The 16,929-nt window shown below is 37.4% G+C and overlaps 1 protein-coding gene across 3 annotated transcripts in view; it reads right to left on the reverse strand.

Annotated features, from left to right (window-relative positions):
• Nucleotides 1-14,658, reverse strand: part of pxdn (peroxidasin) — a 93,022-nt gene extending 78,364 nt beyond the window's left edge. For 2 of the 3 annotated variants that reach the window (XM_088909623.1, XM_088909624.1), the window contains exon 1: nucleotides 14,414-14,636. In XM_088909623.1, the coding sequence (XP_088765749.1) occupies nucleotides 14,414-14,598 (185 nt within the window). In that variant the 5' untranslated portion in view covers nucleotides 14,599-14,636. Of the gene's footprint in view, nucleotides 1-14,413 lie in introns of all 3 variants that reach the window. The other variant, XM_088909622.1, reaches the window with a different exon arrangement.
• Nucleotides 14,659-16,929: the final 2,271 nt, after the last annotated feature.

Consider the following 16,929-nt stretch of genomic DNA (forward strand, 5'->3'; position numbering starts at 1 on the left):
AGAGATTTTCCTTTTAGTACACAAGGAATGCAGTGTTCAGTATGCACACCCCAGACTTTATAATTATCTCACAACACAAACAAGCTAAGAATCTTTTGGTTATACCAGTAAGCGTGCGGAGCCTTACAAGGTATTCACCCCTACCAATGACATCAGATTTTTTTTAATTACAAATAATGAATGATACATGATCAAATTGAACACCGCTACCCTGTGAAGAAGGATGTCAGCAAAATCTGTAAACAAAATTGAAAGATAAGAAAAGTAAAAAATAAAATCCACAGATTACATAAGTATCCAGCCCCTTAAGTCAGTACTTAGCTGAAACGGCTTTGGTATCAAATACTCCTCTCGGTCTTTATAGTCTTTCTGGATACGTGCAATGTGCCTTTTATTTATTTTAAAGTGCTTTGAGATGATTGACTTGAAAGGTGCTACTGTATATAAAGCATGGTTTCCTACAGTGGTATACAGTCCAGGCGGGGTGCCTGGCTGAAAATTGGTGCTGCCTTTTGGCCAATGAAATACGTCAACACTGACAAATTGTACATAAGAATGCACATTGAAATCCTGTTTAGTTGAAATACACCCCAAAATCTTCTGCCAGCCAGCGGCCATGATGGTACATAATCATATAGCGTTCAAGTCTCACAGTCTAATGCCTTGGTCTGAACATCTCACACAACTGTATAAAGTGTGGGTTTATTTAAGACATGAAGTAATGAATGTAAATTGTGAAATTGTTGTAGACTCCCAATTCTGTTAATAAATGTGTCTTTTGTACTTGAATAAAAGAAACCATCAATACCAATAGTATCACAATTTTCAACAGAAAATCTCACACATTAGGCATTTGGACCCATGAGAGCTATGTTTGTAATTCATATAGAACAACAAAAAAAGAGGGGTTTCCATGTAGCTGAAACATCAGGTCACAGACAAATGCTAAATTATGAACTGTGTCTCAGTAACAAAAAGCTTAGTTACTTTGTCATTCTTTTTCTCTGGTGACAAACAACCTCTACTGCAAGCCCCTATTTCACACTTGTGCACCATGCTGCCCCCCACCCCCCCACCACATCACTCTGAGCCACACAGTGCCACTTTACGTCTTTATATCTGTGGGAGGTCACCCCCTGGCCTGTGGGAACCCCTGTTAAGTTTCGTATTGATGCACAAATTTATCAGTCTTCATACTACCCTCATTAGAATGGCTCAATTCAGATTCAAGCATGTAAGCAGAGTTAATCAGTTACTTGTAATCCATCCTTGAAATATTTATATTTCAAAAGAAAAATGGCAAACATTTGAGTACAGTAAAACTTGTCAATACGCCAAGCAACTAACATGTGAATTCAATTAAGGCTTTAATTAGGTAATTAAGCTCAGCTCGAAGTAAAACCAGCAGGTGTGTGTGCCTCCACTACTAGGACTGGATAGCCCTGTCCCTTCTGAGCAGATTTAAAACAGACAAGATCTGCAGATTGACTTCTGGCAAACAAACAAAGAATCAGACCAATGAAACAATATTCCAGTTGATCCCTGCATCATTTTCATTAAGTCCAGTAGAATGCTGTGATTGCTGCACTTAAATCCAGAAGAAGGGCATTGAGTGAATTGGAATCAGAAGCCATCAGCCAGCTGCCTTAACAAGGGCTGAAAGTATGTTCTCTAAACCCTAATCAAAGAGGTTTCAAAGAACTCATTATGTGCACGAAGAGAGCTGTCATCATATTTTCAAGATTTCTTGTGAGAAAAGGCAAATTGGAATAAGGTGGTAACTGTTAAAAACTTGGGGCACCTGGACATTTTTTAAGAGAGGTATGATAGTAAAAAATCTTAAGATTATGGGAACAAATCCAGGCTCAAAGAACTAATTTGAGAAGGTAAGTAAAACATGGAAATAGCTCTGGGAACCCAGCTTTGAGTAGATGCATAGGACTGGAGTCCAGGACATAGCACAATTACTTACGGATCATCAGGAAAGCAGGACAGCAGGAAAAGAATGTAGCAATTATGATCTGCCAGACTTGAGCCCTACCAACGTGTTGGATGATGTGGTCCCTAGGGTTCAGAGGCCAATGAACAGGTACGCACTTGTCCAGGCACAGCGATACTGAATCCCACATGACTGCATCTGCATCCTGGTGTAAGGCATGCAATACTGAAGCTTAAATTGCTTCCAACAGTGCCACACAAGCTACTAGCCTGAGGCTTTCACAGTTACTCACCCTGCTGATGACCAGTTAATTAAATCTGATGGATGACTCAAGATGATAAAATTGCAGACAAGGTACTCTACAACTGTCATTTCTCTGCAAATCCTTATTTTAGCCAGTTATAAATTTAGAGCATGTGGACCACATCTCATGAAGTTACCAACAGTTTAAAGTGAATCAATGTTTATTTATATTCATGGCACAATTGTACTTTCCTTGAATTCAACAGACTCACACCATGGTACATTCTCTCCTTTGCTTCACATATACCGTACACACAAATTAGAACTCATTGGGAAGGAACTTTTAATAAAACTGTGTATATCTCTTTCTATGATGTTTAATTGATAGTGGAATCTGTGCTGAGTCGTTATATTTGTCTGCAGGTATCATTTTTCGAATATCCAGCAAAAAAGACAAAAACTACAAAGGTGATTCAAAATAATCTACATAGAATTTTTTGTCATGTTCAGACCATTGAATAAGACACTCTGCTAAATCATCTGACAGGCATTTTCTACAAATGTTATATATTAGGAATAAGTATTTGTCAAAGGATATTATTTTTTACTTAGATTAAGAAAAATAAAACATCACAAATGTCAGATGCTTAAAGTCAAATAGCAGACATGGCTAACGACTGCTTTCTTACTCAGAACACCTATCTTCCTGGATCAGAACTCCTTCTGGGGGGATTGGCTGTATAAATCTGGCCTTTTCAAACTATCAAAACAGAGTGAGGAAAACAGATGGGAGACAACCTTTAGGGTCCTGTGATCATAGTATGGTGTGCTTTGAGGTGTATTTTGAAACTGTAGAGGCAGAGCACAAAGAAAAGGCAGAAAAGCAGACTCTTTAGGAAGGAGATGTAACGTAAAAGTAGTATAATGGGATAGGATTTATATGGGATCAACAGAGAATGGATGACAACACCTTAAAGACTTGAAGCACAGTACACTTCCGTACCTAAAGAAAATCAAGGATGGGAAACCGGAACCAAATGACACTATAAATCAAGACAATGTTAATGAGAAATCAAGCACAGATACTGTTAAATAAAACAAGTATAATGCACTGCACCAACAATAAACAATACAACAGTATTTACAACAGGACAAAGGTCAATACAGAGACAGCAAAAATACAGCACTAGAGGCTAAAATGTTTTTTTTTCAGTATTTCAATATTACAACAGCAAAGAAACATTAAAGAAGGAAGTACAGAGGTGATGAAAAAGAAATGGCTGATGGCATTAACTTTCACTCAGGTGTTCAATAAGTACGAAATCTCTCAGGCTGAGAAAGTCTAAAGTTCTATATTTAAAGCCTTGGTGTTAGCAGAAATGCTATAGATACTACAAATTTAAATCAATTTAAATCTCCAAGGCCTGAAATTCTACCAGCTGTACTTACAGAAACGCCATGTTATTCATGGGCGGTTAACAAATCTCTTCCAGCAGTCACCAAGGACAGAATAAATACCCATTAACTGGAAAACTGCAGACAGTAAAGTACATCCATAAAATGATGAGAAAACCCCTGGAAAAACTAAGTAATTTAGATGAATAAGCCTTCCTTCTATTACATGCAAGGTTATGAAAATGATGTTTAGATCTAACTAGTGAATTTTCTATAAGGAAACAGGATTCTTGAGGATCGTCAGCATTAATGCTCAGTTAACTCATGTTAGGAGTTATTCAAAGAAGCAACAGCTTTAACAGATAAAAAGCTTATGATTATTTCATTTTCAGAATGCATTTCATAAAGTTCCACATAGAAGAACTTCATGAAAATTACAGGTGGTACAGTAGGTATTCAAGGAAATGCATGAGTTTGGATCAGGAACTGGTTAAGGGCTAGAAAACAAGCATAGGAAAGGAGTGAATGCTCCAGCTGAGGTGATACAATAAGGTACTGAGTTCTTCAGTACCAGCATTACAGTTTAAGACTGGACAAAAACCTGACCGATGACATTTAATGTGACCCAGTGCAGAATGCTACATGGAAGTAGCAAACCCACACCTTCCAGCAAACAGGAAATGGTAAATAGGAAACCCAGTGCTTGAAGAACCTACCTTGGAAAAAGACTTTTGTGTTTATATTGACATTATTTTATCTACTAGACATTGTGGAAAAGAATAAAATCAGCAAACAAAAAAAATGTGGAGACAATTAAAAGCGTAGAATTGAGATCAACGGATGTTTTATTAAAATTGTAGTACATACTAAAAAGACTTCAATTACAATATTTTTTACAACGTTGGTAAGCATGATACAAAAAAAGATTGCTCTTCTTGAGAAGAGTGACTAGGCACATTCCCAGACTCAAAGGAATGTCATACCGTCACAGGACTAAAGGAATGTTTTTTTTTAGTCTTGAACAGACAAGACTAAAAGGAGATTCCTGTACAAGTATGCAAAAAGACACTTCCCAACAGGGAAGTGCATTTACAATTGAGTATATGAAGGGTTGCAGAAGCATGGAACTTGCTGTCCAGTCATGTTGCTGGAGCGTACAGCTATCACACTTTCAAAATATGGCGGGACGTATTGCAGCTAGACTAACTATAGTCAGCCAATAACCAAACAAGCTATGCAGGCCAAATGACTTCCTCTTGTGTTCAAATTTTTGTATGTTCTTCATGTTAAAAACCTACAGTCGATTACATCATCCAATTTTTTGTTATCCAGAACACACTTTTTTGTGTCATCTGAAACATAGGGTTTAAAACGGTCAATAGCTTGGCTAATGGGAATTCTGCTACGAGAGGCAATGAGGAAAGGGGACTTAACTTAAATCTGCTCTGGCTTTACAGTGTACTTTCATCCTTTTCTCTGTCCAGGACTCTGTCCTTTTAAACTTTCTATAACAACCTCAACTCCTCCTGGAGGAGTTCACAGCAATTGTTGAGTGCTCAATGCAGCTGTCGAATGCCAGCGTCACACTACACAACGTTTTTCAGTTGTAGCCTTAATTTACATAATCGTAAGAAAAATCATAGCGAGTTGTAGAGAGTCGCAGCATGTGCCCGTTACCATCAGCTGTGTAGTGTGACACCCCCAGCGACTACAAATGGTCACTTACGTTCGTAGCGCGCATTCCTATGCTTTCCTGTGCTTACAAGATTGGCATTGTTCCAAAATTGCGCACATTCTCCTACCTCCCTATTTGCTGGAGATAACTTCTTTTTAAATGCAATTGGCCACTTACTGTACATTCGTAGCACGTATTCCTATACAATGGTAGAATAGAATTACATAGTAGCTCTTGTGGCCACTCGGGTATTAGCGCGCACTGTATCGTCATAGCTATGTACGTAGGCTGCATATTTGACACATAAACTCATTTTATTAAAATAGAAAATATGAAAACCCGTCCCAATTTTTCAGCGCACACAACACATTTCCAGTGTCATCTGGCATACCACCTGGGGGCGCTCCGCGTACCAGAGTTTGAGAACTACGGAACTCGGCAATTTAGTACAGTACTTAGAGGAACACTGGATCGCCCAGGGAAAGTTCCAAAATGCAGCTTATTACTGAAATAATATTGTCACTACTAATAGGTAAATAAAATTTGCTTTCCATACACAACACCATATTACAGCTATTAAGGAATGGGTAAAGGTTAATTTCATGCTGAAAACAGAATGCAAAAAAATTCAGCTGTGGAGCCTTTTTACAGTATGTGTGTGAGAGAGAAAGATGGAGAAGATATAAAGTACATTTTAACAGCTTATAGTTACTAATGCGTGTGCAGCCTGTAGTATACAGTAAAGTGATACATTTCAGATATATATTTGAAATTTGTGGAGGTAGGCAAACCAAAATTAAGGCATGTACATGTAAGTAAAAAGTCACTCTTACAGTATGAGTGTTTGCTTGAATCTGGGTGTCTCCCGAGTCTGTTCTGTTCATTATTGCGAGGGAATTCCATACTGGCGGTTCTTAGGAAGAAGCGGGGATACTGAGGAACAGGGGTTCAGTGGGTAAAATGTCAAATGTGAAGGTACTGTACATTAAAGAAAGCACTTTTTTCAGGCTGTTTTCAGGGTTGATTACTTATGACAGTACCTTGAAACACTACCCCTTCTCTTTCCTGTGGCCACAGTCCAAAAGTCATGGTTATGAAACAGCCAATGTGTTGGATGTCTTGGAGACGGAACATGTGGTCCATCCCAGTCCATAGCAAAGTTGTGGTGGACTGCACATAACACAGTGATGCTATTGGCTCTTATTGGACTGGTACCAGTACTCTCGTGTACATTCATGCTATTGCAACTACATAAAAAAAAAGAATCAGTGGAAAAAAATGCAAGATTCATAAAACTTGGGTGTAAATCTTTTAACAAAACAGCAGAGTCCTTACTACACCAAATTTTCAAGATTCACAAACAATTTGGAAAATTCTCAGATGAAGTGCAACATCTGTAGCACTTGAAACTCGATAAGGCTTAACCTGATAGTATTACATAAATGTTACCCATCATAAAAAACAAATTGCCGATTTATTCTCTTACACTTCTAAAGTGTATGTCGATACAGTACAGTATATCATTACCAACAAAAATGAAAGCCACTGTGATTCGCCACAATCACATTAGAACCCACAGATGCTGCACTCATTTTGTGGTGAACTGAATTTTTGTATTTTCTCATAGATCCATTTAATAATTTTACTATTTTCTAAAATTAAAACTAACATTTAATTATCAAAAACATTCCCACTACATACATGACAAAGTAATAATTGCATATGAATGTCAGCCAACATATTGGCTTACTGTTCCAAATATTTCATATGTTCTGGTTTAGATCTCCCTAGTTTCCGCTTGGTAGAACAACAACAATGCTTAATCCTTATTACTGTACCTAGAATAGGATCAGATGGTCTCCAACTTTGTTCCACAAGTTTATTTTGTTGCAACTGAGCATGCAGCTGGCAGTGTTCCTGAAATAGCACTGAACAGCTAGTACACTGCTCTGTTCTAAGGCCACAAGTCCATTGCAAGACACATATTATTAAGCAGGAAAACTCACACATTCAGCATCAGGGAAAGCATCCTTGCTCCAGGATAGAACTACAGCGGTTCTGTCCCTTTCACATTGAATATTCTGAATTTCTGCAATTGCCCAACGTACAATGCTTAATCGGTTGACCACTATCAATTATCATGTTGAATTACAATGATTCAGGCCTTTTCACTTATTATTTAGATATGCAAAGCATTATAGTGTCTTAGACTGTAATCCTCAGCCTGAGTCAGAAGAACTGAATCAGAAAGTTCCCTCGGGTACACAACCTGCCACTTAAAGACACATTTGATTTAAGGGCACGCATACCAGGACCACCAATTATAATAAACAATGCCTTTTAAGTCCAGTACACAGCACTGCTAAAACTGATCATTTACAACAGCAGACCTTTGACACAATGAATCTCAATATAAGGCATGATTATTACAGGTTTACAAGTAAGACATATGACACATCATTTTTTTTAGATTTAACACAATATAACAAAGATCACCGCATATATATATTTTTTTAAATAAGGTTTTTAAAAAATGTGCTTTTACAGAAAAAGTCCGGGGATACTCCTTTCAACAGTTATCTTGCCCTCAATCTCTCTGTGCAAATTAGCAAAGCTTTAGGCATTTCTGGCTTTGCATTCCTCAATACCACAGAGAATGAAAGCCTGACAAAGCCTGACTGCAGCAAATTCCACACAATGGTTGCTCTTTTTCCATGCCCTAAAGACTCAGCTTTTGTTTGCACTAGCCACTTTAACTACAATTTCCAACACCGACGCACAGGAGCTCCAGGTTATTAAATTCACTTAATCTACCTTGTTCCCATTCAATATCAGATTTAATTCCTTAATCCACTAAATACCAACCTAATATCAACCTAGCAGCTCAACTGCAAACAGGTAAAAGCATTTAGGATTACAAAGACCAGTTGTACTTCACCAGGACAATGGTCATAAATGGCATCCCATTAGTCATAAATAAGTAAACCCCAGAACACAAAGCTGACAATGGCTAAACTGTCTGTTGTGCTGCAGTGGCTCAGCTATGCTACAGCAAGCTTCTCACTTTGAACTCAGTCACATCAAGATTACAGAATTAAAGTGTACTGAAGCCACAAAGTTCCATTATGAAACACCAGTGCTAATACCGGGGAAAAACAGGGCATCATGAAAGAAAAAAAAGCATGACAGGAAGAGCCAATGTAAGCACTAAGATTTGAATTAATGTTATGTCATAATAACATACAAGTAGGATTTCCAGGTGACTAACTCTTCAGAATTACAACTTTTATTTGTTATCGTAACTAGTTATCTTGAGATCTACTGTGCTTTAAGTAAATTGAGAAAAAGTGTTCAAGGTTTTGCCCTGAGTGAGATACCCATACTTAGAAAGTAACGGAACGTACTCAGGCCTGTTTATACAAGAACAGACAGTTACAAAGTCACAGGTACTTCAAATTTAACAACTCATACTGAGCCAACACAGGAAAGAGAAAAGGTGCTGAGGGAATGTATAATTTTTAAACATACAACACTACACCTCTAATCAATAGATTTCACCCTGATTAATGTAATGACCAAAAAAAGTTGGAGAAAATTACCATCATTATATCAAGCACATATTTGCTTCATGTTACCGAGAAAAACTATTTTTAAGGATAAAAACTTTATGGATACCAGTATCATCTTGGTTATTTACATTTCAAAAACATTACACACCCAAACCTTTCAAATGCTCCTGTCATATTGTATAATAAGCCACTGAAGAGTTGAAAAATGTCAATAGCCAGGAGGCAGTTTTCACTGCATTGAAAAATGCAATAAAATGTCTACATTTCTGTTCTTCGCTGCAGAAAAACAAGCAAGAAGAAGCTACTTGAAAAAAGCAAAGCAAAACAAGTCTGCGTCCTGGGTACAGATAAGAATCGCTGCAGCAGTAACAACTGGTAAAATAAAACTGACAGAATGGATTCAATCACTTTTCCAGCAACGGAAATCCCGAAGCTTAAATAGAAAAAGCCATTACAAAAGAGGAAGAGTAATTTACTATTATGCATAAAGCAGATACCTCTGAGAAAACAGCTGAAAAATTAATGAATACAAACATAAAAAAAGGATCCCATGCTACCCAGCTGAAAGCAACAACAACAAAAAAAGATCTCAAAAGACTTTTTCTTCCATTTTCCCATATGGTGAGAGAAAAAGGAGAAGCACAAATTGGGAACAATTTAAAGAAACCAGTCTTTACCATGAGTGAGCCCTTGAGTGATCTTTCCTTTTTAACAGGCTTGTATTTCCAAGGCCAAAAGAAAAAACAAATCATTTGAATTCTTCTGGCAAAAAAGCAAGCCTTAAAAGTCTTATAATAAAAACATAATCACTTTTTTAGGACAAAACAGAGACCACCAAAACTGCCATTGAAAAAATAATTATTCTGATGATTTCTTTGGTGAGTGCCAACATCGTTCTTAACACCCACAACAATTAAAAAATATAAAATGTTACATGGACAAAAATGATGTGATGGAAGAAATCTTCATTATCAATAAGACACAAGCAATAAAACGAATAATAAGCACACAATAAATTTGATTGGCTCAAATCATCCATGTTTTTTAATGTTTGGAATAATCTTGAGAGGGAACCTGTTCCTCAAGCATACAAGGGAACTTGGCACATCAACTGAAATTCCCATTGGACAATCGTACTTTTTCAACAAATTCCTCCAAGGTATTCACAGAGATAACTCTAGATAAAATAGTCTGGAAAAGCCTAGTCAGCAATGTTGTTGAAGTCAAGAAATTTTTTTTTTCTTTCCAGAAACATCTGGATGAGAATCTCCAAAGAATTATCCACTAGCAACCAAACAAGCTAAGCGGGCCAAAAGGTTTCCTTTACATTTGCTAATGTTCCTGACCTTAAATCTGGGTTTCCTAAAGTTCTCTCTCTATTCAAGAGGTGAAGAAATGTCCTCCGTTTCACCCCTGAGATGCTGCCTAGTAGGTTGATGCATAATGGCTGTCATGAATCACCCAGCTTGAAGCAGCGCTTCAGCTGTGGTTGAACCGTGTCCTCCAGTATATGTAAAAGTCCTTTAAGATCCTTTGGAATGAAAAATACTATAAACAATAACAATTCCCTGAAAATCTAAAGAATAACAAAAGAGGTTAGGCATGCTAAATAGGGATCTAAAACACCAACAGCACAATGAAAGTCAAGAACAGTGGGCCGATCAAAACCAATAATTACAATCTACAGTACAGTACAGATACATTACAATTACGTTTAAAGTTCTACCCTTTTCTTGGCTCATGCCACCAATGTAAGGCCAATGTACTTGCATACAAAAATAGTACACAGACAGCTTGCTGTACATAGACTATACTATTCACATTGAGGTCACCAACAAAAAATCCTAACCCCTGAACCTAAATGAACCTTACCTCATCATAGCTAAAGAATCACATCCAAAACAGGGGGCTTTTTAGCTTTATGATAAAAAAAATATTATAAAAAAACATTTTAGCATGTTTTTAGCAGGATCATCTGACCTCACTTTAATAAATGGTAATTTCCACATCAGGAATACAAATATTCTTCCCTCAGGTTCAGGATATGTGCCAAGGGGAACAAAGACTGTTGAGCAGCTTATTGATTCAGGTTCTTGGGCATAAAGGCCGATTACTTTTACAAAATTCAACTGTTCACTGATTTTTACACAGCATCTTTTAAAGGGGAACCGCAGTCACAATTTCTCTGACCAGTTATTAAATCTCGGTAACAAAATCATTCAATTAACAGGATTGCAAATATTACAAATTCTGAATTAAACACAACATTGTGAACTTTGTGAAAGTACTATATAGTCACCGTGTTGTCAAGAGTTTGCTCAAATTGTGATGTAAGGGAGCCCTTCCTGCTCACTAGTCACTGTAATGACTAATGTAATGCGATGTATGAGCGAATAATAAGAAGTTGTGCAGCGGACATTTCACCACAGGCCGGTTCACGTCACAGGATGTTTTGTTGCCTTGTTCTGAATCTTAGACAACAACCGCAATATGGCGCTTTTTTGTAATGTAAATTGGAGGGTGTGACATCATGTTCTGTAGCAGGCTCAATGCCAATTGAGCACTGCGACACAAGCAAAAAAAAAAAGGCAGACCAGACTTCACCTTTCCTGACTTCAGGGGCTCTTGCTTTGGAGTTCAAATCTCGCCTCCTCACAATTTTGCACACAATGCAAACGAAGTGTAACTGATACGACCGTTCAGTATAAATTTCATTACATTATTGAATGAAATCAAGATCTGTCTCATCTCCAACGTTGCAATGTTCTCATCATGAATTGGTGAAAAATGTTTCAAATACTACAGCCTCACAATCGCTATTTAAGTTGAGGTTGAAGCCCTTGAGAATGTAGTAGTACTAGAAATACTAAAATACCAGGTTAGTGAGGATGTTTTCAAGCTCTTCTATTTTAACTTACAATTATCTCAGTTAAACTGCACAAACAAGATATATGAAATTTTCAGTTATTTTTCACTTGACAAAAAACTCCAAAAACACTGCAGTCTGGAATTGAACTTTCATCAGTTTTGCATGTTAATCGGTCCAATTAAGTCCAGAATGACCAACAGTGGTTCTTGAGACCTACACTGTGGTGGTAGTTGCAGTTCAAATTATTTTTAAACTACTTCATTGAACAAATTAACTTCTTCAATTGTCAAAACCAAATTGTTCAATTTGTTTTTAAATTGAGTTCGGTTTGACCCGTGAGACTTCTTCATTTTGGGTCTCTAGGACGAAGGTTGACCCCTCCAGGTAAAGAGCAACCTTCTCAAACAGTATTATTTTGTTCAGAACAAAATGAATGAGCAGAATGTACTGTACATGGGAATAATTAAATGGCAAACACATGATGGCCTGCCAAGTTCCAGTAACAACATGAGTTTTGAAGGGAATGGAAGAAGTGGACATGTTAAGCCCTCAAACGACTGCTTTTCTTTTCACTTAGAATTGTGTCTAGAAAAACCCTTTTGCATAAAGTCATTTAATATTATCTTAGGTTTGCAATCATAAAATCTTCATAGTACAGATATGTATTGCCATTGTATAGAATTATCATAAAACTAACTGTAATCATAATCACTGATTACAAAGTGTGGGACCAAGACATTAAAACTAGCTAGTTCTCAAACTACATTCTTCTCTAATTTATGTTGTCTATATAGCTGTGGTTTTAAAGAAATCCATCAAATACTGTGCATACCATTCCCCAACAGTGAGGTATGTTTCTTAGAGCTTTTGTATCATTTTCAATGAATTCTTTACTTTTCCCATTTGAACAGATGTTCACAAGAACACTTTGCAATCACAAGTCCTCTTTAAATCCTTTAAATTTATGGCTAAATCCTGCAGTCCTTAAACAGTCATTTTTCTTAATCCTCAATGCAGCTTGAATTACAGACAGAGTTGCTAAAGTCACATTATATAGACGTTGCCCATGTTCTCGCTTAGTTTTTGCTGCACATTCACTGAAGCAGTTCTCTATGGGTTTTCAGTATTCAGACTGAAAGCCCTGGATAATAAAAAAAGCAGGCATTTCAACTTTTGCATAACAATATTAACAAGCCTTTGCTGAGCTCTGTAGGTGTTTAAACAAATCCATTAAACCACACTTGTTGAGTCCCCACCTATTGTCAACAAACATCAGTAGCAGAAACATATTGCACTCTACAATCATTTTTTTTCTTTTTGGCGGGGAAGAAAAACCATATGATCACTAATATTTTTCCAGTGGGAGAAGCAGCCAGAGAATTTTTCATTACAACTTGAAACGTTCCCTATTAATCAAAGCTGAACCGGAGCACCAAACAATCTCACCATAATAAGTAAAGACACATATGGAAATCTTTTTGCACATAATGATGACATTGCATAGGTGGTTGTGTGTTTTCCTATCATTTAAAATCCAAGTGCGGAGGAATGCTGGCGTGGCACTTAAGACAAGGCCTACTTAGAACTAAAACAATGAACTGAAAAGAAGCCAAATGTTTGACCTTCTCTAGGCAATTTAGCACACAGAAATAACCTTTGTGTTATTAAGTGAAATTTAAATTTAAAAATGTATTAAATAATACATTCATGTTGAATTTCAGACACATTCTTCACAGCATTCTAGAAACCTGGGAAAAGTAGGCTGTTTGGGTGACAGAAGTCTTTCCTCAACCACTGATTAAACAATGTCCTAATAAGATATCTCCCACAGGGTCTTTTTTATCACATATGGGTGTTAATTTATCAAACTGATGTAATCTTGAGGCTTTGGGAATTAAGGTGTATGATGGTTTGGTCTTGTGATATTTAATAACAGTCCAAAAAGCATGTAATCACATGCATTGAAATACTTTCCACAAATGTGGGGATTTTGAAAATTACATACTATTCTAAAACTTTAATATCTACAGCAAGTAACATGATTTCTTTCTATTTAAAAGTTAACACAGGCATCATTAGTTTTTTCAATACCTTCAAAACATGTAATCTATGAAAGAGCTGTACAGATCATGTTCTAAAGTTAATTAATGCCGATAAAGACAATAAAAGTTATAATTTACAACTACGGATCCCTCCGAACCTTTTGCAGCGATTGACATCATTGACAAGATGTAAAAAAATAGAGTACTTTTCTTTTACCGTTTAAATACCGGTTAAATTGAGGGGTTAATGTCAATTCGCAAACATTTACTAAGACTTTTTTTTTCCCGACAACAACATAAAGCAGTTACAGCACCTTGGACGATGCTGGATTTACCACCGGATACTAAACAAAAATATGAAGAACTGCGCAAAACACCGAAAAAAAAATTTTACGCCACCTGAGATGCTCTCAAAAGATTTTTTTAGAGAAAACAATGTAACACGCAGCAACAGAAACTTTTTCATCCCAGCTTTTCTAGTTGAAAGGCATTTAAGGAACATTAATCAGTTTTAAATCATATTCAGACAGTTCAAAGACAAAACCAAAAAACTTTATCATCCCCGAAATGTTATGTGAAATGTCTGACTTTCAGAAAACACTACAGTTGCTTTACCACCAAACCAATCCCCCCCCCGCAACACACCCCATAATATCCCATAAACTTTCTGGCGATACTTACAGGATGGTAGTCTGAGGAGAGACAGCAGGTACAGTTTCCAACATTAGATGCATGCATCTGACGGTGGTACGAAAACACAAACATCGGCTCGGGCACGAAAGAACGGGCTGAGAGAAAGTGGTAATGACGAGCACTCCTATCGTTAATGATAAAGGGGAGAGGGTACTGCCTGTCCAAAGCGCCATTGTGGACGAGTCAGCCGTGCTATGAACACACCGCCAGCTACTCTTCTCATACACTAACATCCGATACACTGAAACACTGGAATTCGCAGCTCTCTCTGCCGCCCCCTTATCCTGAGAACTAGGGCAGTGTTACAGTGTTTGACGGGGTACAGAGCCAATCAAAACCCCAGTCCCTTTTTTTGTGTTTCTGAAAGGAAAGTTAGTTACGACCTAGCTCGGAGAGTTTGTGGTTGATACTCTTAAGGGTAGGTTGAGAAGAGAAAGGACGAAGTTGGGGGACAGGCAATGAAGGAAGAAACTGTCTTGCAGTTGCAAGAGTACGGCCAGTGCCTGCTTGCCCGGCTTGAGTTTATACCACAAAAGCTAATTCAACCGCAGTGGGATTTACAACATTTTTATTCTCTTAAATATTATCGTGTCCCTAATAGAAGACATTTGTACAGTATATGAGTGATAGCAGACCTTTCCATCTGGACACAATGTACTGTAAATGTAAAACTGGGTTTATCTATTGGTTTACCTTCTAGTTTCTGAAAGTAGCAATATTATGTGTGCTTCAAAATCTGCAGCAGGCTTTGGAATTTGGAGAAAAAGTGTTTTTGTTGTAGTTCAGAGATTTGTTTTAGAAATATTTCTCTGTTATTTGTGAGTTTCTGGTGAGCAAGACGTGAAATTGCAAAATTGCATGAGTGTTATTACTTTGGTTAATAAATCCATAATACAGTACATCCGGTTGCATATGGAAACTCAAAACTAAAGCGAAAAAATAGTTTGGAAACATAACTGTTCCCCGGTTATGTTAACAGTAGGCCGGTTAACAGTAGGCCCTCAAATATTTCACATCAAAAGGTATATGAAGCATTACTGTCTTATATCTGGTACATTTATATGGCAAAATCTGTATTTGGAAAGCAGGCTACAGTGTAATTATTTCTGTAAGTTATAAATTTTAAATGATAAATGTATTATAACATTTTGCACCCCGTGGCGTCGGGCTGTCCCATGACCTCTCCCCCTTTCCCCCTTTACTACGCTCACTCTTTCCTCTTCCTCCTCTATAAAAGCAGGGGGAAAGCTCTTACTCTCCCTCTTTCTCCTCATGTGCATCCCCACCTTCCCAGCTATTCTCCTGCTCTGTGACTAGCACACCCCTCTGTAATGAAAAGGGCAATGAACCGGGTGGTGAGTTTGAACAGCTCTCTCCAGCCTGTTTCTTCCCCACACGGCCTGCACCAGCAATCAGATAACCACAGCATGCTTTGAAATGTATTACCTCAGAAATTCTGATATAATGACATAATAAGGAGAGATACCATAAATGTACTAAACCCATGTTACAGTATGTGTGTACAGTATGTGTTGCTGACCAATGGATAATCATAAGCACAGGAGGTATAACGCAGTTGCTGAAATTGTTGTTTTCAGATGCACTCAAGAGGACTAATGGCTGCTCTGCCACCAATTGGCATCTGAGAAATAAATGAATTTTATGTTATTCTAAATGATGGCTGTGGAGAATGGACAGAAATATTTTAGATTTACTCAAGTTACAGAGTGCCAGCAGAGAGATGGGCAGACATGAGTCAGTCGGGATGTCCTCAGATTACCTCTTAGTTGCCATGGCTCCCATGAGCCTCTAGTGCTGACTGTGAGAGGCACATCAACTCCTCATCAACACATCAGCACTTGTGGGACTATGTGGGACTATAGAGTAACAAATGGAAGATGGCTCATACTGTGTAGTTTGGAGGAAGCTGTGGAAAGTGCTCATCAATTTTGTGGTGGTGCGAGTGACATAGAATAAAGGTGAGCTAAATGGCAATTGGCAAATATGAATTAGAATGGATGAAATAAAAGGTACTGTAGCTGCAGCTTTTAAATTTTAAATAAGGAAAAATCATGATAGTAGCAATTCGGTAAATATACTGGAGCTATCCAATAAATATGATTGTCCTCTGGCATTTGTCAGACTAAAGAAAACAGTATGTATTCATGTAACACCTAAAGAAGGCAGAATGGGATTAACCTTTACTTGTTCTTTTGATTTGTTCATGTTTGCAGAAAAAGCTAAGGTCCGAAAAGAAAAAGGCTTACTTACTGTACAGCTTCATTCCTTTCATGAGACAGGATCACTTCAGACCTTGCCCTCCAAAATATAAGACTAAAAAGTAAATATCACCTGTCTGACTGTTACCAGCCATAGTCTCAGATTTTTTCAGTATTTAAACAGCAAGACAAGAAAGATTAGATTAGAAAAGACCATCATTTAAATTACCTTGCAATGTATGAAAACACTAGAAGTTTCATGTGACTTGGAAGTGAAATACAGAA

Source organism: Atractosteus spatula, chromosome 2 (genome assembly GCF_055471065.1).
Source record: "Atractosteus spatula isolate fAtrSpa1 chromosome 2, fAtrSpa1.hap1, whole genome shotgun sequence".
Lineage (NCBI taxonomy): Eukaryota > Metazoa > Chordata > Actinopteri > Semionotiformes > Lepisosteidae > Atractosteus > Atractosteus spatula.